At 40.7% G+C, this 27,351-nt stretch overlaps 2 protein-coding genes across 4 annotated transcripts in view; one reads left to right on the plus strand and one right to left on the minus strand.

Moving 5' to 3' along the window:
* MOV10L1 (Mov10 like RNA helicase 1) overlaps nt 1-8,914 on the minus strand; it is an 83,427-nt gene extending 74,513 nt beyond the window's left edge. The window contains exons 1-2 of the mRNA XM_073331779.2: nt 8,827-8,914; nt 7,439-7,623 (exon numbers count right to left, since the gene is read on the minus strand). Coding sequence (XP_073187880.2) covers nt 7,439-7,623; nt 8,827-8,914 — 273 coding nt within the window. The remainder of the gene's footprint in view (nt 1-7,438; nt 7,624-8,826) is intronic.
* Nucleotides 8,915-12,847: 3,933 nt separating this feature from the next.
* MLC1 (modulator of VRAC current 1) overlaps nt 12,848-27,351 on the plus strand; it is a 37,507-nt gene continuing 23,003 nt past the window's right edge. The window contains exons 1-6 of one of the 3 annotated variants that reach the window (XM_073328307.2): nt 12,848-12,935; nt 14,272-14,409; nt 15,164-15,347; nt 23,510-23,599; nt 26,428-26,481; nt 26,564-26,665. In XM_073328307.2, coding sequence (XP_073184408.1) covers nt 15,168-15,347; nt 23,510-23,599; nt 26,428-26,481; nt 26,564-26,665 — 426 coding nt within the window. In that variant the 5' untranslated portion in view covers nt 12,848-12,935; nt 14,272-14,409; nt 15,164-15,167. The remainder of the gene's footprint in view (nt 12,936-14,271; nt 14,410-15,163; nt 15,348-23,509; nt 23,600-26,427; nt 26,482-26,563; nt 26,666-27,351) is intronic. The other 2 variants (XM_073328305.2, XM_073328306.2) reach the window with 2 other exon arrangements.

A 27,351-nucleotide genomic window follows, 5' to 3' on the forward strand; every position in this document is an offset into this window, starting at 1 on the left:
CAATATTCCCATAGCTGATATTTCTACTTCACTAATTATTAGGTTAGCAGCAAAGTTAAAAATACACTCAATATGTCCCGTGTGATGTACCAGATTTCAAGTATTTTAAACTACATTTTATAGGCAACCAAAACTACTATTTACAGGATTATATACCCATTTTAGTTGTCAAAAACTCATGTCTCCCCCCACCACAAAAGATTAAAAATACTATAAAAATAAAGGAATCACTAGCAGTAACAATGATATAAAGGTGCTAAGGAACTTCACTGTCACAAACATTTGTTTCAATTAGTTGCACCAGTGCTGATATTTATTATTGTTGTTCATTAATCTATCTGCCTTGTCCATCTCACTTTAAGATCAAGGCAGTATCTTACAGGGTCTCCTGGCAGGTTGGGAGAGAATTTGTTTTCAAACACTTTAATTCTGTGCAAAAAATGACTGGAGCTAGAGCACTTCCCATTCTGTGAATCAGCAAACGCAAGAATTCTTACCATTTGTCATCAGTTTATACACTATAAAAAAATTTTAAAAGGGACATTCAAGTGACAATTGGTAATTTTAAATTAATGGGTTTTTTTTACCTCCATGCTTTTAAAATGTACTCTTTCATTTTATTAAGCAGGTAAACAGCTCCAGGCTGGTGTTTGCAAAATGTCAGCCTGAGAAGGGTCATGTAAACACAACCAGTCTTCTGCTGTGCTAGAAGAAAGAAGCAGATACCATAGGCTTCTTAGCTGCCTGACCCATGGAAGCAGTAATGATTCCTTAATTACTTGGGAAGCTTACGGTAGAATTAGGAATCAGTGGCCTGAGAGAAACACTCCCTACAAGGGCTAAGCAGCAGCTGCAGCTTTAAGAACCATGTCCTTGCTTCCAAGGAGTCACTGTTGTCACTAGACCAAAGTCCCCACTACACAAGTCACTGATCTATCAGGAGAGTTCCTTCATCCCGCAAGGATTTCCCCCCTCCTCAAGGAGGTCTCCAGCACTCATAAGCCCCCTTCTGACCTCAAGAGTAATAGTTACTGATGTCACTGGCCAAAAGCCCCTTACACCTCCAAGCAGCAGTTGATGCTAGACTCTCACAATAAACCATGTCTGGGTATATATGAGGAAACTGCACAGTGTAAGAAATTGGTCAGGGCATGCAAAAGGACTAGACAGGGGAAAAATACTCAAGCAGGTAAAGAGATATGGGATTACTGTAAGGAAAGCAAAGTGAAATATATTTTAGTATTAAACAGTGATATAATAAAAACTCACATATATAATAAATCTCCTATTACATAGTTTTCTTTTAAAATGAATAAAAGGGAATACAGGTAGACTTTCATCATGTTCAAGCACTGCTGTGTTATGACCAATCTGGGGCACAGGAACTAACATGATCTGTAAACAAACTTTATTGTTTTACCTAGAAATGAGCTTGTAAAAGGAGGGTTGTAACACTGGAGAAAGCATGCAGGTTTGAAGACAAAAACAAAAAAATCAGTTTTCATTTTCAGAAAGGTTATAGGATCATAACCATCTAAAAAGCTATTTACATAAAAATAATTTGACTTGACAGCGTCCCTTTAAAAGGCTGATCGTGGCTTAGGCCTTAATTTTTCAGCAACCGCACATCCCAGGAGGTGAAGTGTACAGAGACAACAAGCTCAAAGACCCAGCAGAAGAGTTAAGTGCACCACAGTTATATAATATTAACCGTTATTCATAGGTTACAAAGCTTTTAATGGCTTGTTTATCAGAAGTCTTGCTTCTAACTTCTGCACTGAACAGATACAAGTTTTTCCCTAAAGAATAATTACTACAGTTAGGCAGTGAAATTTAACTTAAGTAGATTTTAATTTTTTAAATAGATTTTTAAACCAAGCAAAGAAACACAATCAGTTTACATACAAGTCCAGATCCTGTTTTATAAATAAATAACACCTGTAGAACACTCAACTAACTCACATATCCTTGTTTCACAATAGACAACTTGCAGCTAGTAAGTTTCCTCACTTCTTCCCTGCAATTACTTACAGGACATACTAAACCCTCAGCACTGCAGCATGGAGGGAAGAAGATTGCAGCAATGTGCTTGAACAGTGCTATCCAAGCTGTGATCGATACACCATTGGTAGTCTGTTAAGCACTAGATACTCTGGACCTTCTTTACAAGCCTCCAGACCCTTCTTCAGAAAGTAGCAAACAAAAAAAAACCCACAAACCACCACACAGACCAAGAAGGAGGAGCCATGTTAGCGGTCTCTACTGGGGTTGTGCGCTACTCAAAGGGAGGAAATAAGCACCACCCTTTGAGCATGGACCCTCTGGTAATGCTAGAGCTGCTAAAAGCAGCATGAGAGGGATATCCAAGGGAGAAGAGGACAAGGTGACTAGCCAGCATGTGCAGGGAATCAAACAGCAGGAAAACACACGGAGCAGAGTAGGAAGAGGAGAAAAAGAATGCATGGGGAGATGAAACAAAAATTGTACTAAGGCAGCAATACAGTAGTTATTGGACTAATGAGAGGTAAAAATACAAAAAAGATGGTATTTTCAAAAGCACTTAAGTGTTAGTCAACTCTACCACTGGAATTAATGGCCATTGATTTAAATGGGAGAAGAGTTTGGCCAATGTCATGTACTTTTCAAAATATCACCCTAAATACTTACCAAATATGACATTTTCAGGCAAGTAACTGCTGTAGTTTCTATAGGGATACTATACAATCATAAATAGTATTTCTCTCATGGACCACCACCTTGTATTAAGATGGCATACCCACTATGAAAAATAGTTTGGGAATTAGAAAGTGAGTCTGAACATACTATGAGGGTTAAAGAAGGTTAAGAGATGATCTCAGAACAGAGTCTGTAATCAAATGGTAGTTTGGGAAGTCCGTAAGAGTCACAGAAAAGGGTCATCCCCAAGCTTCAAGGGGGGATTCATTACCATAGTGCAATGCACCCTCCACAAAACAACTCAAAACTATGACTGGAAATCCATCCTAAGTTACTGCCGGCACCTGATCAAAATGTCCTGCTAGTGTTGCAGAGTAGGGTGGGGTTGCATATGAAAGAAAGGTATTCAGAGGCAGGTTCCCTGTATGAATCACCTAAGATTTAGGTGATTTGGACCTAATTCTCCTGTGGCCCCTTAGCACATTCAGCAGGCTAGTTCTGTACTGCTGTAAACCTTGCCCCAAAACAACAGAAATCAAATATTATAAATTGTGGTTCCTAGTAAAATGTCAGCATTTACTCAACAGATATTACACCATTATTGCCTATTTCAAAATATATGCAAAACAATGTAGTGCCTACCTTCCCTCAATTTCTTCACAATCAGCCCACTCACTTGCACACACAGCACTCAGGCCTTCCAAAGCTCTAGGGCAGGGATTCTCAATGTTTTCCTCTCTGAGGCCCACCTCAACATGTTATAGAAATTCCAAGGGGGGAAGGGGGACTTGGGCCTTGGCCATAGACGTACTTTGACTTCTATTTGGGGAGGGTGGGCAGGGACCAGCAGGGCTCAAGCCACCTCCTCATGGCGGGGGTCCAGGGAGGGAATGCCACCTCCACCCCCGACTCACCTCATCAGGCCACCCAGCCTGTCTGGGTTGGGGGAGGGTGCAACCAAAAATTAGAACTCAAAGGTGGGGGGCTTAGCTCAAAAAGTTTGAACACAGCTTAGGGTGCAGGGAGGGGGTAGCTAGGGGCGTGTGCAGACAAGGGGTAGCTCAAGGTACAACTGGGGTTGTGTGCATACAGGGGGTGGCTTTGGGTGTAGGGTGGCCAGGACTGTGTGCGGGCATGGGGGTAGCTCAGGGAGAGGGGTACCTGGGGCTGTGCTCAGGCATGGGGGTAGCTCAGGGTGCAGAGAGGGCATAACCTCAGGGTGCAGGGAGAGGGATATTAGGGGCTGTGTGCTAGGAGGGCTCCCCTGCAGTCCTGGTTCCTAGAGGGGTCTGCCAGCCACAGAGCCAGGTCTCCCCATCCAGGTGGCTCTTACCAGCTGCCCCTGCGGGAGCAAAGGGGGCAGGGAACTGAGGAGCAGCTTCAACCCGGGGCACCAGCAGGAGACGAGGGAACGCTTCCGTTGCTTTCTCCATGGCACCAGCCAGAGCAGCAGCTGCCCCACACTACCTCCGACCTGGCCACGGGGCAGGGAGAAGAGATGGGGGGGAGGGGAGATGTGGAGCTGGCCCTGGGACTGCCATGCTCTTGCGCTGCAGTTTGGGGAGGAGGGGAAAAGCCTCCATGTCCCCAAATGTGCCCATGTGCTCAGGGCTTCTGCCCCACAAGGAGCACCTGTGCCTCCCAGTTTCAGCCTCATGGTGGGCGCCAAGGATCAGGGTTTCAGCCAAACGCCTCCCAGCTTCAGCCCCGCGGGGAGTGCTGGGGCTCAGGCTCTGGGTTTCAGCCATGGGGCCTTGTGGCCCCCTTGAAAGGGATCATGAACCCCAGGGGGCTATGGTCCCTCTGTTGAGAACCACTGCTCTAGGGAATAGTAAGCCTTAGGAAAAATAGTTGAGTACAGACCAGGGGTTCTTAAACTTCATTGCACTGCAACCCCCTTCTGACAACAAAAATTACTACACGACCCCAAAAGGGGGGACTAAAGTCTGAGCCCACCCGAGCCCCATTGCCCTGGGCAGGGGGGCCAATTCTAAAGGCTGGTGGGGACAAAACTGAAGCCCAAAGGCTTCTGTCCCAGACAGGAGGGCCTGTAACCTGAGCCCAACCACCTGTACGGGGAGACTTTGGCAAACCAGTAAAGTGCCTGAAACCACTATGGTTTATCGCTAAAAGCAGCCAAGTCAGCAGGCTGTAAATTGGTCATTCAGCAGTCTCAGTTTAACCAAGGCAGGAGGAGAATGGGTTTTTGGGTGCCACAGAGAACGCACCTTGACGCCGCATCCTTCCTGATAAGAACTGTGTTGAAGCTGCTGATACATGCATTTTAGAAGAGCAGGATGTGCCCCAGGAATGTCTATGGGGGCCTCAAGGCTGCAAACTCTGGAAAAACCCACACCTGGTTAATCGATAATCAGAAGGAACCTCTCGCTTGACCATTGAAACTGCTAACTTAACAAGTTTGCTTTAAGGGACATGTCATTCTATTACTAATGTATAAATGGGGGAAAAAGTTTGAGGTAGTGGGACTCTTCAGGACTGGACTCTCCCTCTGGATACATCTTGTGTTCCCCACCGGCAGACGGGCTGCCACTGTGCCACTCGAGAGCCACACTCAGCTTTGGTAATTATCAAGGACTGGGGGTGTTTTACTAACCTGTTGCGGACGTGTGTATAAGTGCTTGAGACCAAATAAAGTTTAGCTTTAAGTGAAAGCACTCTTGTGTTGTCCTGTTTGTGCCAGCCATTTATCCGTCCAACGGTCGTGTGTCTTCTGATTTATTTCCTGACACCACCTCGCATAGAGTAAAAGTTACCAAGAGTTTTGGGTTGAAAGAACCCCAGGTAACACACCCAGGGCTGAAGCCCTCAGGCTTTGGCTTTGACCCCAGGTGGTGGGGCTTGGGCTTTGGCCAGCCCTGGCAACCCCATTAAAACGGGGTTGTGACCAACTTTGGAGTCCCAATGCAGACAGAGTTTGAGAACCACTGGTATACATGATTTTATTGTTTTAAAATCTGCTCTCTCATGTTGTGCTGTGTGCCTACTGCTGAGATTAAACAGCGTTTTAAGAAAGTTTTCTGGTCACTGGTCATAGCTCCAGAAGGGAAGCTATGGGTGCTAAGCCCAGTCACACATGTAGAGAAATCAGGGTTGATATACAGGAAGCTGTAGCCCAAGACTCAATCTAAGAATGGGGAAAAATCAGGGGATTCCATCCTAGGACAAGTGAATGAAAGAAGCCTAACACCTTTGGGAGAAGCACCCTCAGAGATGAGTCAAAGGTGCAACTAGATCCATAACCATTACAGGCACTCAGATGGTAGGCCATAAAAGTACACGGACAGATACCAGATACCACTGTGCAGTAGCTATTGCAAAATATTTAAGTTTTCTTCTTACACATTTTTATATAGGAAGGTAAAGATATTATTATGAATACATTTACAGTTATATGAATTGACAGGTACCAATACACTTTTCAACCTTAAAGAAACATTCGGTAATCTAAATGATTAACAATACCCAGGTCTGAATAAGATATGAGTGTCTCAGGGTTTATTTTATATCAATTGGGAGTAGTTCCTAATCCAATTTGCTTTCACCTTATTTCAGTGTGTGTCACTCATCTTTGGAGAAGGTGAAGAACAAATAAAATTTGAAAAGAAATGGAATACTGATCCAACTCTCATAAAATAAAGGGAAGATATGTGTTCCTATTCTGCTCCATGTGGAAACTTATACTGAAACAGTTTTGTCATTTTACTTACATTTTAGTTACTCTAATAAACAGTGTAATGGGACAAGACAATAAGATACTTTTACTTGCTACTGGTTTTATTTTGAATGACATTTTCCGATCAGTAAAATGATTCTTATACAGTTGCTTTATTTCTAAGTCAGAATCCCACTTAAAAAAAAAATCCATAAACCCCATGCCCATTTCCAAAATCAGGGCCATCTATATATGTATTATCCTACAACACATGCCAAGTAAGGACCCAATCCTGCAAACACAAGAACACTCCTTTTTCTCACAAATAATGGTTGCAGGATCAGGTCCTAATCTTCGATATCAGTAGGGACCTACCAAATTCACGGTCCCTTTTGGTCAATTTCACAGTCATAGGATTTTTTAAAATCATAAATTTCATTATTTCACCTATTTAAACCTGAAATTTCAGTGTAATGGTAGGGGTCCTGACCCAAAAAGGAGTCAGTGCAGAAGTAAGGATGGCAATACTGAACCCCCCCCCCCCCGCAACTCCCTTTTTTGGGTCAGGACCCCCCAATTTGAGAAACCCTGGTCTCTCACATGAAATCTGTATAGTATAGGGTAAAAGCACACGAAAGACCAGATTTCATGGGCCATGACATGTTTTTCATAGAATTTGTTTTTTCATATGAATTTGGTAAGGCCCTATCAGGAACAGGGAATTCATTTGGGGTGTCCAAGGCACTGAAATTAAAAAAGTTAGGAGGCTTAGTTTCCTACATATTGTCCAGCTATCATTTCAGTTAAATGTACCCTCCTCTCTTCTCCCTGGCATTTTGGACATTCCCTACCCTGCCCATACCTACAACCTTCAATGGGAAAAAGGGTTAAATGAATATTTTGGATGCAAGTTTGGTAGTGTGGAACCCCAATAATTAAAGGCACTGTGAGAAGTCAACCTGACCACAGTGATACAAAACACCTACTTCAGAAATCATCCAGACAGAAAAATCTTTAGAGACGTTTCCTTACAAAGGCAGTTCATAATACAAAATGCTAGACCAATTGCACTACTCATTCATGTCTTACCCTGATCGCCTTCAATCCATTAGATGTTTTATCCTCTTCAGCAATAGCAATGACTTTCTGTCCAACATTCAGTGGCACACCGCTCATCACAGCATCACTTGTGAAGCAAATCAAGTCATCTATCATCCCATAATCATGGCAAAATCTTGTCACTACTCCTTGTACGGTTTTTAACTCTTTATCATCTGAAAGGGGGAAAATATGTTTATATGATTATATAAAAACAAAACTAATTTTTTGATGAAAATGTATAACTGTGGTAGTTATCATAAATGCCATGTAATGGAAACAATTCCCAACTGTGCTTGCAACCAAAATACTGCCACACTGAGAACCTGAGAAATTTATTTTCAAAGTCAAAGTTGCAAGGAATGTGAACAGTAAGCAATCAGCATAAATAATATATAAAACTGGATTCTGAAAAATAGTTCTAATAACCTAAGATAGTAGCTCTCACCCTTTCCAGACTACTGTACCCCTTTCAGGAGTCTGATTTGTCTTGTGTACCCCCAAGTTTCACCTCACTTAAAAATTACTTGCTTACAAAATCAGACATAAAAATACAAAAGTGCCACAGCACACTATTATTGAAAAATTGCATACTTTACCATTTTTACCATAAATGATAAAATAAATCAATTGGAATATAAATATTGTACTCAGATTTCAGTGTACAGTTTATACTGCTCTATATATTCAAGTCACTGTCTGTATGAAAAAACCAAGTACATTCTAACAGTACCATTTATCTTGTACTTTGAAAACAGAAAGGAAGCTTCATAATACCCCTGCAACGTAGGTGCTACACATTTTTATCCCAATTTCCAGATGGGGAATCTGAGGCACCAAGGATAAAAGATGTGAGAGCCCATAATCACACAAGCCAAGGGCTGTCCTGGAGCTCTGGAACAAAATCCTTGCTTCAAAAAACTCCCTATCCTGTCTCAGACCATTAGGCGCTGCCTCCTAAGACTAGAGAAGGGACACAACAAAGGTGGTGTCTTTGTGTTGCTGCCACAACCAGTTGATTTGTGGCAGGCAGGCCATACCTCTGTTGACCCGCATGCTGAAATAAACCAGACAACAGTTACTTGGTTAAGACCAGGTCCCCTTCTCTCCGCCCCGCAGAGATCTCGCCAGGCCAGGGGCCTGTCCAGCTCAGCGTCAGGGACAGGATCTCCCTGCCCGCAGCACAAGGCACAGCTGGCATCAAATGGCACAGGCTGGAGCCACCCTCGGCTCTGACCAGCCCCAGGGACTCCTGCTCCCAGAGGGAGGCGAGTGACGCAGGCCGCTGGGGCTGGAGCATCGCGCCCAGAGGAGTTGGCCTCACGGGCCTGCGCTAGGGCCCGCTGGACTCCCGGCTGCGGCGAGTCAGGGAGCGATACCTGTGGCCGCCGGCCGCTTCTCTCCGGGCCCCTCCCCTTCTGCCCGTCTCCAGAAGTAGGCCAGGGCTCTGGACAGGAGCTGGAGCATCCCCAGCCCTGACTGGGGCGCGAGCCCGCCCACCCGCGGCCTCCCGAAGCTAGGCACGAGCCTGGAAACGTCGATGGAAGCTTCACGCCCCCCACCCGCTCTACTCCCGGCTTCAGCCGCCGCTCTCCAGAGTCACGTGACGGCACGGCATGCCTCCCCCCACGCGGGCGCTGCGGCCGTCCGTTGCGGGGGAAAAGAGCGGACGGAGAGCCTCACCTTGCGCAGGCGCAACAGCGGCCTCCGCGTGCCTCAGTTCTAACCATGGCTGTCTTGTCCCAGCCCGAGGCCGTGGTAGAAGCGGCAGGGGTGCAGGTCCCGAGGTCACGTGTAGGGGAGCCCCGCCCCTCGCACGCGGAGCGCCGGGCAGGAGGGTTGTTCCCTGCTGTGTTGGCCGGCCAAGCTCCGCCCCCTGCTCTGAAGGTTGGGGGTGGATCTTTCCCCCTTCGGGGGGGAGCTTTCTTCACGTGCCCTGGGGAACCACCACCTCTGAACAAGCCCTCCTGCCCTCTTCCCCGGGTGCCCCACTTCCTGACCTGCCTGGGGGTGCCTGCCCACAGCCATGGGGTGATGCACACAGGGGCAGGAAACCTGTGGGTGTTACCAGGCAGCATCTCTATACTCTTGACCCAGAAGGACCGTTGTTATTTGCAGGCATGAGCCAGGAACTCCAGATTCTAGTGATACCAAGGCCTAGTCGCAGGAACCTTGGCTGGAGCAGGGCCAATGACGCACATGGAAGGGGAGGCCACAATTTACAAGATGCTGGTCTGGCTAGCTGTCAAGGATGCGGTGGAGGGGTGCCGAGTAGCACTACATGCAGTGCCTTGGTCACTGGAGATGGACCCAAACCCTGTCTCCTTCCATCACAGGCGTGGACTTATGTTGGAGAAACCACAGAGCTAAATGACAGGTTTCAGAATAGCAGCCGTGTTAGTCTGTATTCGCAAAAAGAAAAGGAGTACTTGTGGCACCTTAGAAACTAACCAATTTATTTGAGCATAAGCTTTCGTGAGCTACAGCCCACTTCATCGGATGCATTCCGATGCATCCGATGAAGTGGGCTGTAGCTCACGAAATTGGTTAGTCTCTAAGGTGCCACTAGTACTCCTTTTCTTTTCACAGAGCTAAAGATACCCTTGTACCCTCCCATTGGTGTGCTCGTATAACTGTCTTTCCATAATTTTGTACTGTGCTAGGGTTGCCACCCCCTTCCCTGAAACCCTGCCCCTTCTCAGAACCCCCCCCCCCCCTGCATTCCACCTCCCTCTCTCACTCGGTCTCCCACATTCTCACTTTCACCCAGTTGGGGCATGGGGTTGGTGTGTGGGAGGGGGTGAGGGCTCCAGCTGAGGGTGTGGGCTCTGGGGTGGGGCCAGAAATGAGGGGTTCAGGGTGCAGAAGGGGGTCTGGCCTGGGGGAGGGGATGCAGGATGCGAGCTCTGGGAGGGAGTTTGGGTGCAGAAGGAGGCTCAGGTTGGGGGCAGAGGGTTGGGATGCGAGAAGGAGTGAAGGCTCCGACAGGGGTTGTGAGCTCTGGGGTGGGGAAGAGGGGTTTGCGGTGCTGCTGAGCTGGTGCTTGGGGCAGGGGCAGCACGCGGAGCCCCACTGGCCGCCCCTGCGCCTAGGAGCCAGATGAGCTGGACATGCCAGATGCTTCCGGGAGCCACTCAAAACCAGAGCAGGCAGGGAGCCTGCTTTAGCCCCACTACTCCGATGACTGGACTTTTAGTGGCCTGGTCAGTGGTCACCAGGGTCCCTTTTCGACCGGGAGTTCCAGTCAAAAACTGGATGCCTAGCAACCCTATACTGTGCCTAGGATGTTTGCACCCTTATCTGCCAGTTCATATACCTGCCCATTTGAGCATGTCTGTCATTACATCCACTAGAAGTGGTACATAAACACCTTGAGGGAAGATAGGCATAGAAATGTAGCATGTTATTATATAGATTATTTATTCTCATGTCATCTACATTTTACAGGATTTTATCAGAATTATTGCTTTTGCTTGTTTTGAAACTTGGCATAATTAAATTTTAGACCAAATAGTCTTAATCAGATTTAGGAGGAAAAATGTGTATTTTTCCTTCATTGTTTTTCTTTCAGTCCATGTAATCTAAAATAGGAGCTGCAATGACTCCAGGGAAAAGTAATTTAAGTGAATCTGCTTACCATATTTTTATCAGTTCTTTTAGTTCAGTATCTTGAGTTTCTATTATGCATTTTTCCCAGTCTTTTTTTTTTAACTGAGATTGCGTAGTGTTCTTCAAATATTTCTTACGCTGAGTCAGTGAACTCTATATTGTTTTAACACCATGGTGAATTGCAACATAGGAACTAAAACAAAAGACTTTCCACAGTAGGTGGTACCGAGAAGTTTGGCAGAACTGCATATCTTCATTAAATACTGCTGCAGTGATGTTTATTGTTGAAAACATCTTGTGTATGATACAAGATGAATCGACAACAGCAGTTGTCTTTGAAACCTTTTATTAAGTGTTTCATAACATTAAAACAGTTCCACTTTATTCCTGCCAAGAGAGAAAGAATAGAAATTAGATTTAGACCACTTGATATACTTAAACTGTATACAATATTATCACTTATTAAGAAAGTAAACAAAATATATTTATTCTCATTATTTATGTGTAGTAAAAGAAGGCCAATAGCCATATACAATAAAGAAATATATTAGTATAAGTGATCATCTGGCAAGCATGAATGCATATCAAAAGGGAAATTAATACACTTTTGCACATATACAAATATTAAGTAAATACAAGATCCTAGATTGCTTCCTATAGAGAGGAACATGACTGGCACAGGGAAGAAGAAAAACCATATGGGTGCCCTTATAGAGTTTTTTCCAGGGCAAATACTTCACTGCAAAGCAAGAAAAAGCAGAAGTTGCGGGGTTTGACTCACAGCTTCTCTGGATCCCAAGAGATTCATATAGGTATTTTTCTGAATGCATTTTGCAGTAACCCGTACATTTAGATAATCTTAAACAGCGTAAACTGATCTAAGGCTTTACATTAGTTAAAATTGATATCGGACCATAGATAGTTTTGAATATCAAAAAACATTAATTCAGAAAAGCTTACATTGGCGTCACAACAAAGAGTCTGGAGATCTGAACTGGGTCTCTGGATGCAAGTTGAGAGATTGCAATTGAGGAAAGCTTATTAGAAATAGAATTAACTTCCACTGCATTCTGTCTCAATTCCTCCAGCAGGGAGGAGGAGTGTTAAGAACCTGCACACTCAGAGTTAAGAGGACTGAAGAGGCAGATGCTTCATAAGATTTCAGCTTCCTTTCTCCATGGATCCTTTCTTCTTCTGCAGCCCTAAGATCTTTTCTCCTGAGGTAGAGAATTTAATGGAATTTCTCAGGCCCTCTGTCCTCAGAGTTTTACTGCAAGATGTTTTGGCTGTAAAAAAGGTCAGAATTTCATCTAGATGCCTTTGATCATTATTAGTATTATAAATATACTTGTTAGGGCCATAAAATAAGAATTAATTTGTATTCTTGACAGCACAAAATGTACAATACATACATTAGATAGACCAAACACTTGTATGACTTATACACACAAAAAAGAGAGGGAGAATTATGCATGTCCTATTTTATCCCCATCAGAGTATAAATTATGTGGAGAATGGCAGGTGCAAAAAAGATCTTGGAATATGATTACTATTGTTATGGTAGGGGATAGGGCAAAACCTCATTTAAGCCTCCCTTCATTCAGGATAAATGTAAGAAACAATCAAGCACCAAGCACCTTTCTGGAACCAGGCAGCTGAAACAATAGCTGAAACCACTCAAAACACCAGCAAAGCCTGAGTAGAAGCTGAACCATGTGGCCCAAGGGGCTTCCCTGGAGACTGACAGAGCAAACACAGGAGCTGAGGCATTGATTTGGAAGAGTGGCGTGTGTCCCTGTGAGAGAGAGATGAGGTAAAAACACTCAGAAGGACACAGAGATGGAGAAAAGCAGCCTCATGGAGAGCCAGAGAAGCCCTGGTAACATAAACCTTTCATAAAAGCTAAGAGAGAGAACTTGTAGGTAAAGTGCTGACTGAAAGAAGCTTGGAATTGTGACAAATGAAACCAGTCTTCTGTTGTTTGATTTCTGATTTATTCAGGGAAAGAGGACTGCGTATGGTCTTTGTAAATAAGCAAGATTACATCAAAGAAATACGCAATTTCATTATCAGTTTCTCTTACTAATGGAAGCAACCTGTCAGTCCCATAATATTTTATTGAGGATCACACTGTGCAATTATTATCTATTTTATCATTGGACAAAGACACAGATGGTAGAAATATTTGCACAGTGTTCTTCTATGAACAAAGAGGAATATAGGATTAATTATTTAGCGCCAATTTGTGCTAAGCTTCAACATAAACTGCAGTCATCAATGATACATGATGAATTGCTAAGTCTTTAGTCTGTTCAAAACAATTATCAAATTGTAATTATTTGATTTTTTTTGTAATAGTGGCAGATATTCAACTTTTTTGTTGAAGATTTTACTGTTAAATATTAGTACGTATTGAAAAGTGATGGCTTTTCTGAAGTTCTTGAAGCATACTCTCAAAGGTGCTGGTTTTTCAATATACTACAGTTTGAACTGTTTATTGGTTACAGTGGAGTTTTAAGTATGTACAAAAGACCCAGTAATTGCTGAAGTTGTCATGATGCCAATATCTTCAGGGTAGATGCATTCCTGTATTTTTTCATTTCCTAATCAGCAGAAAGAAGGGATTTAGTTGGACCATGACTATTGCATGTTACTGTTGCCTGCTAGAATTTTAATTGTATTGTTTGACCAAAACTGTGTTCTGTAAGGCTCAGTGCCAATATGAGTCAAATGTGCAAAGTTTATCTGAACATTCTGAGAAAACCAGGATTTAGTCATCAAAACATATTCACAAAAATTTAATTGGAAAGAGGCAAACTAAGGTTTAAACTCCCTGAAGTGCAGAAACTTTTTCTCTGAAAACTTTTTTTAAGAAAACATTATACTTTCAAGTGTTCTCTCTCCTGTGAAATAAGAACTAAATTATTTGGAAAGAACTTCCAGGCAAAACATTATTATTAGATATGGTAACATATATAACTTTGTTAAATTTATTATACATACTTCATTTAAATGTCTGTTATAATGTAGCACACTCATTTAGAAAAACATAAAGTTTAAATGTTTGCATACCTATGGGTTTGATTTGGAATCAGGCTTATGAGAATATAGTACAGTCATCTTCTAGTGTATTCTCTTCATTAAAATTCAGGAGGCATTACCCTGTTCCCTGGCTTAACTGCAGTTTTTGCTGTGCTTTTGTTCCGTATGAATAGATGTTGTTGAAAGCCAAAGTGGAAGAGCAAACTTTTCAACGGTAGAATGAATCACTAAGCAGTGAGAATATCACAAAGTGTACAGATAATTCTACTCACAAAACTATTTTAAACTGACAACTAACTTTTCAATTTAAGGTAAGCACGCAGGTTTTTAACTGTTGAAAACTGTACAATAAATTATAATAATCTATTATTGAAGGCATCAGAATGGATTGGAAAAGAGAGAAGTGAACAAAACCTAATGATTGTTACTAGATACCATTTTTAAAAAGAAATAAAATACATTATAACTGAAGTATTCTGAATAAATGAGTCCATCAGAATAATTTTAAAGTCTAAATATAATTTTTAGATCGCTGAGGTTGATGCCTAAAGCCAAATGAAAATTAGGAAATAAACATGTTTAGAAAATCTTCACAGTCTCTTAGTAATGTTTAAAAGAAAAAAATATTTTAATTTTAGATATATCTACAAAGTTTACACTTAAATCATTAAATGCTAATATTCTTTTGCTCTAAATCTTCTTCTAAAAATCTTTCTTAAATCCAATTTTATAAAATTAACTACAGTGTAAACAAAAAAGTGTTTTAGACATACACACTTATTTACACTACAATACAGTATTGTTGACTACGGATATAGGAAATTCTCTTCTTGTATAGAGCTTAATTAATTAATGTTTGTACAGTACTTTGAAAATGTAAACTGCTAAGCATTAATTATTATTAGTAGTAGTATTTGTTTATTATTTTATTTATTAAATTCTAACTAGACGAAGAGTGGTTTTAGTGCTTATGTGCCTAAGGATGTAGAAAAACAAGACCATACTTTTTGGTATCTGCTTTTAGTTTGCATTTTCATGGTTTTTAAAATATTTACCTCTATAAAGTGTTATGACCAGGGAAGAAGGTTACAGAGAAGAATTTAATTATGACAGGATGCCAACTTTGGAGCGTGGAAAGCAAGAGAATGGAAATTATGTACCAGATATCAAATCTAGTGACCTTCAGATATCAAAGAGATTTCATCCTTGTTTTAGTTATAGAACATGGATCTTTTCTTTGTTGATGGGGGTAAGTATTTTAAACATACTATTGCATTTCATACTGCAAGGAAAGTCTTGATAACTGTGAAGTTTTTCCTTTTGGGAAAGTTAATGAAATTAATCTCTTCACTGATGGTGTTCAGAAGATGAAAATGTATAAATATTAAAATTTGATGTTCAAACAGAAACATATTTAGCAACTACAAATAGATTTTCTAGCTAAATACATCACTTTTGTAAATCTGTTCAAGGCAGTGGTTTTATATCAAGGCTGAATTTGACCTGTAGTGTCCAAACATCATAATCTGAGAAAATAAATCTTAGTGGCAAATATCAGGACATATTCACTGTAAAAGAAATTAAACGTATTTTAATACTACCCAGGCAGATCAAATGTTTCAAACTTTCAGTATATTTCTAACCATTGTTAGTACTTTGCTTGCTATAACAATATTTTTTGTTTTTAAAATATGTATACAACATTTAATTGTCACTTTCTCTTTATATTAAAGAATGGAAAGATCTTTTCCTAAAAACTTTCAGTAATGAGAGCCATATCCTGCCTTGTGTGTGGTTTATGCAAATCTCATGTCAACTTAATTGAACTTTCATGGATAGAACCATGGAAGGATATAATTTTGAAGGAGTATTATATGGGTCCTTGACATTCTGACCAGTAATGACTAAAAGAACAGACATGATAACTATTAGAACCTATATTCCTGGTGTTTTTTCTCGCTGGTGGCCTCTGTGTTTTGTGGAATCACTTTGCAATGACTGAAAAGGTGATTATTTTCATTTTAGGACATTTATTTATTTGCACAGTGAATAAAAACAAAGTCTCATTTTCACTCAGGTCCCTGACCTTTTTTCTCTTTCTGACAAATTAATTTGCTTGAACAGCTTGAATTTACTTGAAATACCTGATTACATAACGAGAAGGGGCAAAAGAAGAGCTGGGTTTTTTTATATGGATTTTTTCAGTGTGCTTTCAAGCATTCACAGAAAGAAAAGAATTTGCTGTCTCATTCTGGGGTGCAGTCCAGACCAGTGAGGGGTTGTGTCACTGCCTGCCCTGTAAACTTGGGTGCTTCATGATGCTTTGCTGTTGTGGCTCCCAAACTGTGCCACTCACAAGCAGCCTTCCAGCATATAGGTCACACCCTGAGTTTCTGTGTGCTAGACAGTCCTGGTTCAGTGCTCTGAACCCAGCATCTCATCTACAGCCCCACTTTGGCTTCCACCTATCTTAGTTACTCCTTGAAAGGTTACCCCAACACACTGCCAGTCCTGGATTTTTCCCAAACTGTGTGTTATGCACTGTCAAGCCCTTTCTTGGACAGTTCAGATATTACAGTTTGTTCCTCCTGCAAGGAGACAGTATTCAAGAGTTTGTTACTTTATCTGGAGTTACCAAACCATTCAGTTTAAACACACTACTGGATTGGTTTAGATTAAAAATAAAACAAGTTTCTTAATGAGAGAAGACAGGATTTTAAGTGAATTCAAGTGTAAGAGCTAAACTTAGACATGGTTATAAGCAAATACAAGTGAAAACACAGATATAAAAGTCTAAATCTTAATCTGACAAGTTTTGATTCAAGTCTTTCTTTAAAATGGCCTTTCTTACCTACAGTCTCCCAGCAAGATGGTGACTGAACCTTTCCTTGGTCAGGATCTCTCCAGAGGCCCAAAGGTGTTGATGCCTTTGTCTTCTTAAGTGAAAGGGACAACTTGGGGTTTTCTGCCCCTTTCTTTAATAGTCTAGTTAACCTTTGAAGAGGATTCTTCTGAAGGTTACCCCTCAAACCAAAGTTTATCCAGACAGTGAGGAAGGCAACATGGAGTCTGGTGGTGAAGGAGGCTCCATTCTCTTTCTCCCCCCACTTGTGTTTGCTAAAATGGAAATTGTTTTGTTTCCTGCCATCTGCTTCCACTGCTCTTTTGAAGATCCTTGTTAACAAATTGCTTTGGTTAACAAAGGAACATCCAGACTGCTGGAGAAGTTGAATAAGTTGTGCCAATTCACAGAAGAACTTCCAGAGAAAGGAGGCAGGAAAATGGTATTATACCATTTCTTTTTTATGGGTGTACTTCAGTGGATAATGGCTCAGACTACCATATCCATGATGGAATCCAAAGTGGGTCAACGAGGGAATGTAATGTGGATGCTTGTCACTCAAAGACTTTAAGGCCAGAAGGAACCATCATGATCTAGTCTTACTTCCTGCACATTGCAGGCCACAGAACCTTGCCCTGTAATAAACCCCTAACCTCTGGCTCTGTTACTGAATTCCTTAAATCATGATTTAAAAACTTCAAATTACAGAGGATCCACCATTTACTCTAGTTTAAACCTGCAAGTGACCCATCCCCCATGTGCAGAGGAAGGTGAAAAGCCCCAGGGCCTCTGAAAATCTCACTTGGGGGAAAATTCCTTCCCAACCTCAAATATGGGGGTCAGTTGGACCTTGAGCATTTTGGCTAGTAACTCAGAATCATCCCCCATCTAGTGTCCCATCACCAGCCATTGGAGATATTTGATACTAGCATTCGCAGATCAACTGCATGCCATTGTGAGCAGCCTCATCATAACATTCCCTCCATAAACATATCAAGCTCAGTCTTGAAGCCAGTTAGGTTTTTTTGCCCCAACTGTTCCCCTTGGAAGGCTGTTCCAGAACTTCACTCCTTTGATGGTCAGAAACCTTCATCTAATTTCAAGCCTAAACTTGTTGATGGCCAGTTTATATCCATTTGTTCTTGTGTCCACAATGATGCTTAACTTAAATAATTCCTCTCCCTCCCATGTATTTATCCTTCTGATGTATTTAAAAAGAGCAATCATCTCCTCACAGCCTTCTTCTGGTTAGGCTAAACAAGCCAAGCTCTTTGAGTCTCCTCTCATAAGGTAGGTTTTCCATTCCTCTGATCATCCTAATAGCCCTTCTCTGCACCTATTTCAGTTTGAATTCATCTTTCTTAAATATGGGAGACCAGAATTGCACACAGTATTTCAGATGAGGTTGCATCAGAGTCTTGTATAATGGTACTAACTAAAAACCTCACCTGATGCATCAAAGGATTGCATTAGCCTTTTTCATGGCTGAATCACGTTGGTGGCTCATAGTCATTCTGTGATCAACTCATACATCCAGGTTTTTCTCTTCCTCTGTCGCGTCCAACAAAATCCCCAGTTTATAGCAAAAATTCTTGTTGTTAGTCTCTCAGTCCATGACCTTGTACTTTTGCACTATTAAATTTCATCCCATTTCTATTGCTCCAGTTTTCCAGGTCATCCAGAACTTTTTGTATGATATTCTAGTCTTGGTGTTCTTCTAGTTATTCTAGATGTCTAGATATTCTTCTGGTTTGGCAATACCTCCAAACTTTGTGTCATCTGCTAATTTGATTAGCATGCTCCCACTTTTTGCACCAAGGTAATTAATAAAAATGTTAAATAGATAGGTCTCAGAACCAATCCCTGTGAAACTCCTCTTGTAACCTCCCCCAGCCTGACAGTTCACCTTTCAATATGGCCCATTGTAGTCTCCCTTTTAAACATTTCCTTATCCACCTTTCAGTTCTCATGTTAATCCCCATCTTCTCCAATTTAACTAATAATTTCCCATGTGGAACTGTGTCAAATGCCTTACTGAAATCCAGGTACTGATTGCATTTCCTTTGTCTAAAAAATCAGGTTGGTCTGGCATGATCTACCTTTTGTAAAACTATGTTGTATTTTATCCCAGTCACCATTTACCTCTATGTCCATAATTACTTTCAAAATTTGTTCCAAGATCTTGCATACAATTGAAGTCACACTAACAGGCCTGTCGTTTCCTGGATCACCTTTTTCCCCCTTTCTTAAAAATTGGAACTGTATTAGCAATTCTCCAGTCAAAGGGTATGACCCCTAAGTTTGTGGATTCATTAAAAATCCTTGCTATTGGGCTTGCAATTTTATGTGCCAGTTTCTTTAATATTCTTGGATGGAGATTATCCAGGCCCCCCACTTTGGTCCCATTAAGCTGTTTGAGTTTGACTTCCACCTTGGATGTTGTAATTTCTACTTCCATGTCCTCATTTCCTTTAGCCACCCTAGTGCCACTACCACTAAGATCTTTATTAGCCTTATTAAAAACTCGGGCAAAGTATTTGTTTCGGTGTTGGGCCATGCCTAGATTATCTTTAATCTCCACCCCATCCTCAGTGCTTAGCAGTACCTCTTTTTTCCTTGTTTTCTTTTTATTGATGTGGCTATAGAATCTTTTACTATTGGTTTTAATTTCCTTTGCAAGGTCCAACTCTGCTTGGCTTTTGGCAGTTCTCACTTTTCCCCCACACTTTCTGATCTCTAAGAGGTAGTTTTCCTTGCTGATCCATCCCATCTTCCATTCCATGTAAGCTTTCTGCTTTCTCTTAATAACCTGTTTGAGATGCTTGCTCATCCAGTTTTGTCTGCAACCCTTCCCTATAAATATTTTCCCCATTGCTAGGGATGCAGGCTTCTGATAATTTCTGCAACTTTGACTTAAAGTAATTCCAAGCCTCGTTCACCTCCAGATCCTTGAGTTCTTCAATCCAGTCCACTTCCCTAACTAATTCCCTTATTTTTTTAAAGTTTGCCCTTTTGAAATCAAGGATCTAGTTACAGATTTAGTTTTGTTTATCCTTCCATTTAGTTTAAACTGAATTAGCTCATCATCACTCAAACCAAGGCTGTCCCCTACAACCGGTTCTTCTATGAGGTCCTCACTGTTCATCAATACCAAATCTAAAATGGCATCACCTCTTATTGGTTTGGTGACTATTTGGTGGAGAAATCTGTCAGCTATCATATCCAGGAAAATCTGGGCCTTACTATTATTAGTAGCACCTGTCCTCCAATCTATATCTGAGAAGTTAAAGTCTCCCATAATCACACAATTCCCGATAGTATTTATTTCCTTAAAACATTAAAGAGGTCTCTATCCATATCGGATCCTGGGAGGCTATAGCACACCCCAAGCACTATCCCAGGGGAGCCTCTGGTAGCTTTCTTTCTGAAAGTGATTTTGACTCAAACAGACTCTGTTTTATCCATTCCATCACTTCTAATTGCTTTAGAGTCTACCTCATCATTAATATACAATGCTACTCCACCATCTTTACCTTTATTTCTGTCTTTCCCAAACAGCACATACGCTTCAATACCAGTACTCCAGTCATAACTACAACTCCATCATGGTTTTTTATCCCTGTAATATTTGGTTTCACTTCCTGAACCAGTAGTTCTAGTTCCTCCATTTTGTTATTCAGGCTCCTTGCATTGTATACAAACATCTTAGTTGTTTCTGCTTGGCTTTACTGAGATTCCTCACCAATTAGGTACAGTCATTCTCCTGCCAGTATCACTTACCTGACTGGTAGCTTCATTGGTATTGACACTCTCTTTCCTCTTTCTGTCCATTCTCCTACCCATTGCTGTTCTTTTCTCCATTGCTGTGTTCTCTCTTTCTTGATTTTCCTCCTGGTCAATATTAGAATCAGGTGTGGAAATTACAAGAGCATCTCCCAACCATCTTCCCCAGATTCCTAGTTTAAAGCTCTTTTATCAGTTATGCCAACCTCCACCCCAAAAGTCTATTTCCCTCCCTTGTCAGGTGGAGTCCATCCATGAGAACAGTCCTCTGTCTGTGGATGCCTCCCCAGTGGTCTAACATCCTAAAGCCCTACTTATAGCACCACTGCCTGAGCCATCCGTTAATCATCATAATCTTGTCTCATCTTCATTTTCCTCCTCTAGGGAGAGGAAGAATACCATTGAATGTCATCTGAGCCTCCATTTCTTTAAGCATCTTCCCCAGCCTGGCATAGTCTCCCTTGAAGCATTCCAGTGAGAATCTAGCAGTATCATTTGTTCCCACATGAAGGACAATCATGGATTCTTTCCTGCTCCAACTAGGATACTCTTCAGCCTCAGGTCCACATCCTGTATCTTAGCTCCTGGCAGAGAGCACACCCTTCTGTTCTGTGGATCAGTTGTGGTGACAGGCCTGTTAGTTCTTCTTAGTAGAGAGTCATCAATCACATAGACCTGTCTCTTCCTGGTGTTGGTGTGATTCTCTGGCCTTTCTCCTGTTCTTTCTTGCTGCAAGTCCCCTTGTCTTTTGTTCTCCCTTGCAATCTTCTGCAAGTCATCCTCTGTCCTCCGAGGCTCTGAACTCTTCCCCTCTTCTTGTAGGACTAGCCACTCTTCTCTTCTTCCTTGCCCTCCCACCTTCAGTTACTGCCTTCTGTGTTCCTCCTTCATTTTCCAGCTCAGCATATTTTCTCTTGAGCTCTATTTCTCCTTCACTTGCTGGTCTTTTCCTCTGCTCGGTTCTCGTAGTCACATGCTTCTGATGGCCACTTTCCTCACCCACAGTTCTCCAGTCCAGCTTACATTGGCAAGTCCTGACTTTACCCTTCAGCCTCCTCTTGCCTTCCCTCAGTCATCATCTTCAATTAACCATCATTTCTATCTGCATCCATTAAGCCATTTCTTTTAAGGGTGTACGTCAGAAGATAATAGCTCAGACTACCATGATGAAACCCAAAGTGAGCCAACAAGGGAATGTGATGTGTATGCTTGTCTCTCAATGTGGGCTCAGTCTGAGGCCCTGCTTAGGCCAGTCAGTCTTATGTGTTCTTCATGGGATGGGCCAGTTCACTTCCCAGGGCACACTGATATCTCCCTTTCATTGGCCATCTGACAAACTGGCTCTCTGCTCCGAGTGGGAAGATATGTAAGTATCACACTAGAATGCAGCACATGAAAGCACCTCCAAGATATAGTATACATAAAATATAAGAATAATTGGATGGTATAGTGGTTTAAAACAGTAGAAGCATGATAATATCTGCATTATTTGCTTAGATCTTGGTGTATCTGCAGTTTTAGGGAGTGGAAGCTGCAATCTCTTCCTCTGGGGAAGAGTAGGTAATTTTGCTCCCTCACCATCAGAGGAATTATAAAGAAATGCTGCAAGTTGTTACCCATAGAATGTGCACTCCCCTACATGGAAATAACTCAAGAAGGCAATAATGGGACATAAATGTATTGTTATTCCTATGTTCTGAATCTTTTAGGCCCATTAATCTTCTAAGGTCTGAGTTCATTCCCACCTAAATAAAAATTATTGTTTTACTGTTGACTTCAAGTGGACCCGGATTAGATCCACAGTCTGAGAATTCAGTAAAACAAACAAGGGTAATAATCAAAATAAATATCTATTTCTTAAAAACAAAACACAAATCCCCAGATGATTTAAAAGGGTATTTAGGTGGGGGTCACTGAGATACATCAGATTCACAGGGTAAACTGCCAGCAAGAAAAACACAGCAGTGGTAGAGAAAGATAAGAAACCAGTCCTTTCATCAGTGTATACAAAAACTCATACTGATTTTAATTCTGCATATAGAGTGAGGGCCAGATTGGGTATAACAATTAATACTTCCATGTGTGCATATAAATAGTATTCTGGATTCTGCCCTGTAAAATTGAGTATAAAGTGAGACTGTAATTCTCCAGAAGTGGTTATAATAATTCACACATTCCTAAATCAATTACGAATTTGTGAGGGCCTTAGTATAAACATAACAGGAAAAGCCAAAACTGAAAATCAGACTCTACATTTATGATTGGTCAGCTTTGTACAGGTAAATTTTTTCATAATCCAAACCTCAGCACACGGAATTCTTGAATTGCACATACAAGGTTTGGAACAATGTAAAAACCTGGTTGTTCAAAACTGTATGCCAAAAAGCATTCATATACAATTTTGTGAGCATAAATTTAGAGGTTTAGTTGAGAGCCCTTTGATATTTTGGTCCTAAAAGGTTCATTTTTATCATCAAGCTATTTCAGCCCAAAATTCAATTATGATGTGACTACCTTCTAAGCATTTCTTTATGTATTTGCCAAGTCATTACACAATACTTAGCTCAGATGTGCTTGTACAATCCAATATTGTCTTAACAGCCAGCAAAACATGTTCTTTTGACCTGTACATCTTTTGATGTATTGTTTCATTATCAATTGTACAAAGACTGTGTTATTAAAAGTTCAAAAGTACTTTATTTTGAAAGGACTACTGGTTTTCGACTGTTCATGTGCTCTTTTTATACATTTTTGACATTAATTTATACCATATTTTTGCTTTGCAGACTTGCCTTCTTGTTACTTCTGGATTTTCACTTTATCTGGGAAATGTTTTTCCATCTGAAATGGATTATTTACGTTGTGCAGCAGGTTCAGTAAGCATTCTTAATTAATTGCTGTGGCTGTCTGAGAATGCACACTATAATAAATAATTTTATGAACTTAATTTCCTTTTAATGTCTGTCTTCTTCATGCTCAGACTTTCTCCACCCATCTCATCATTTTATCCAACATTATACCTCCTCTCCCATGCACACAATAAATGTTCCTTATGTAGGGTTTCGCTGTACATTAAAGCTAAAGGGTTTTCACAAAGAATTGTTAGTAATATCATGCTTGTTAAATAGCTGCCTTGTTTCTCACCAAAAGTGGTTGTTTTTCAGTGTGGGATGCAGTGATGCCCATGTATATTTTTTATATTACAAATTGTCTCCTGCTGCAGAGAAACCTCTAGGGAGGAAATTTCAGTTAAGATTCCCTTGTGATCCCTCACCCTATATTTGTATCTGGTGGGTAGATGCTATTATGATGGATGGGTTTCATTCGCTCTCTCTTTCTCTCTCTCTGTCTCAGGTTTTATAAGGTGCACATTACCAAGGTATCTAAGTGTTAACAGAATGAAAGGTGTTCTATAAATATTATTACTTTATTAGTAAAATCTGTAATAATTTGACACTCTAACAATTGAACAACAAAGATAGAATTTTATGATATTGTTCCACTGCTGGTGGTAATTTTTTTCATCTATCAAAATTTTGCAACAGACACCAGTTTGAGATTTAAAGAATAAGATTGGCAGAACAGATCACTTTAAGCTATACACAACCATTGTCAATTTTTCCTCTGGCATTCGTGATCTCCATTTTAGATCTCTGTGGGTATGATGAAGTTAGCTCTGATTCCTCCGTACCTTGAAATACTCTACTGTGCCATTGTTATTTTGGTGATATATATATCAATCAATCTTTTTTCTAATTTAGGGCAAGACTGGTACTTTATTCTGAGTAAGGGACAGTGTAGCTATATGACCACAGAAGCAGCTCAGGGAAGAGATTGTGACTCAGAGTGCAACAGGAGAAAAACAAAAAATATTCTAAGGTTCACTTTGCCTCTTCCCTTTGCGTCTTGCATCAAGTGCAACTTGGCCAGACTCATGGGTCAGAAAGAGAGTATAAAGTCTTTACCAACATGTTACAAATTGGGAATGATGCTGCTGCAATTGAAATCAATGGCAAAACTCCCATTATCTTCAGTGGGAGCAGGATTAGGTCCCGTGTTAATGTTAACATGGGGGAGGGGAAAGGATTGTTGTTTTCACTCATTTAATCATTTTTCTTCCTTTAAAAATGTTCCCCCCTTTTTTGCTAATGTTAAAAATTGTAAATTAAGTGCTGGAGAGACTCTATCGAGCATGTTAGCTAAATGCTAACCTGCTGTTATACTTGTTCTCAGTGGCAAATTGACACTGTACAAATGTGGGACTCAAAGGGTAAAGCCTGGCCCCAGTGAAGTCAATGGTAAAACTCCCATTGACTTGAGTGGGGCTGGGAATTCACCCCAAATATCCCTTTGGACACAGAAGATGATTAACAGAGCTAAAAAAAATAATTGTTTTTTTTTGGTTCAGTGGCTTAGCTAAAAAAGTGGAAAAAAAGCATTTTAGTTTCGACCCAAAGTGAATTTTTTTTTCTCACTGAAACAAGAAAAACAAAAAAATGTCATTCATGTTGATCATAGTGTTTCAAATGGTGATTCAAAAGGACATTATGAAATGAAATGTTAATTTGAAAGGACATTTTCGAATGAAATATTGATTAAAATGGATGTTTTCAAAACAAGTGTAGAAATGGGTTGTTTTGCAAATGTTGAAATGAAACATTTCGACATTTCCAAAATATTTTTTCTTAGGGTGATTTTTGACCTGAATTTGCAAATAGGTTCTGTGCCCTCCACAATGCATTTTTCAGCAAATTTACTATTTACTGAAAAAAATTGCCTAGCTCTAATGATTAGTGAAGGAAGCACAGATGATGTGGAATTAATTTTTTTGGCTAAAAACCATTTTCTATAACTTTATTTTCATAGTTTTCTGTTTCACTTATAAATATGTTCTAACACTGCAGTAACATCCTAAATGTGTGGAATGGAATGGAGCCTGCAATGAGATAAATACCTCAATAAGGGTGACATTTGGGAGATAATAAGATCCCTTCAGGAAAGTTTTTCTTTATGGAATGTAGACTATTTTTCCCCAGTACAACTGGCTCACATTCTGCCCTCACATATACACAGCTCCCAGTGAAGTCATGGGGGTCACAAGTACAGTTCTGAAGACATAATATGACCCCACAAATTACTTTTACAAAGACCTTCAAAACTGAACTATCATCAAAGCTGGTCAATTTTTAGGTCTAACAACTTTGGCTTTGTCTCTTTAAAAGAACACTAAGGGTCCAGGTTTTCTTTTGTCTGCTTTAGAACTTTAGGCCTGCTGGAATTAATTTAAACTAACAAAGACATTAAATTTCTCCAGAAAGACTGCTGTTCTTTCATTGAAAGCCTAGCTATTGCAGCATTCACTTAACAGTGAGAGACTGTAGTTCATTACTGCTCTGAATCCCTTGGAATATTAAAATACAACCCTTAATTGTTGAGTTTGAGACAAGCGTGGTAGCCTTTGCTTTGAATCTCCAAGCTTTTGTTTGCTTGTTTGACCCTTCATATTATTTTAATATATGTTTATGTTTTATTTCTCCTTTTTCTCCATATTATTCATTCACTTTTCAATTCAAAATGGATAAAGAAAAACTATTACAATATGTACCAGATCCTCTAAGAAACATGTATACTATTCTTATTAACATAAATTTATGCTGTTTTGTAAGCAATTCTATTAATCTTTTGTTTCATTTATTTTTTCTAGTGTATTCCTTCAGCAGTTGTGAGTTTTGCTATAGCAAGAAACAAAGTTAATGTGGTAAGTGCTTATAGTTTAATTGATTATTAATCTTCTATTCTTTGGTTATCTGAAAAAAAATCTTTTTGCAATTGTTTTACAGATACCAAATTTCCAGATTCTATTTGTTTCTACATTTGCTGTAACAACAACGTGTTTAATTTGGTTTGGATGCAAACTTGTCCTTAATCCATCGGCAATAAATGTGAGTTATGAAAAAATTATCAGCCAACTCTGTATTTGTCTTTCTCGTAGACTTAGAGAGTTTAAAGCCAGAAGGGTCCATTATGATCATCTAGTCCAGCGGTTCCCAAACTTTGGTTCGCGGCTTGTTCAGGGTAAGCCCCTGGCGGGCCGCGAGACGCTTTGTTTACCTGAGCATTTGCAAGTACGGCAGATCCTAGTGGCTACGGTTTGCGTTCCCAGCCAATGGGAACTGTGGGAAGCTGCGCCACCAGATTTTTCCAGGGGCTCAAATTGGCCAGGGCTTGATGGGCCGTGTGGCAATCTGCCACTGCCCCCACAGCGGTGTGAGGTTTGGGAAGGCCTAGCTTCCCCAGCCTCCATTACATGCTGCCCATGTGTAGGATCTCTTTGGATCATTGCTTTTGTCTCTGTAGAAGGCTTCCCTATTCAGAGGAAAGGCTGGCTTGTTATAGAAGGTATAAAAATTATATGGGTGAAAGCTGTACAACTAACTTGGAAGAAAAAAACATATGCAAATCGTTTTCCCAATTGTCTTCCTATATTGGTCCGTATACCCAGATTCTTGAATTAGACCCTCACACGTGCCTTCAAATTGATTAAATGGAAGTTTCTCTAGCTTTTGCCTTGAATAATGCTCCGAAAGAGCCACTGGAGAGAGTAAGATCAGAAGAGAAAGGAAAAGCT

Source organism: Lepidochelys kempii, chromosome 1 (genome assembly GCF_965140285.1).
Source record: "Lepidochelys kempii isolate rLepKem1 chromosome 1, rLepKem1.hap1, whole genome shotgun sequence".
NCBI lineage: Eukaryota > Metazoa > Chordata > Testudines > Cheloniidae > Lepidochelys > Lepidochelys kempii.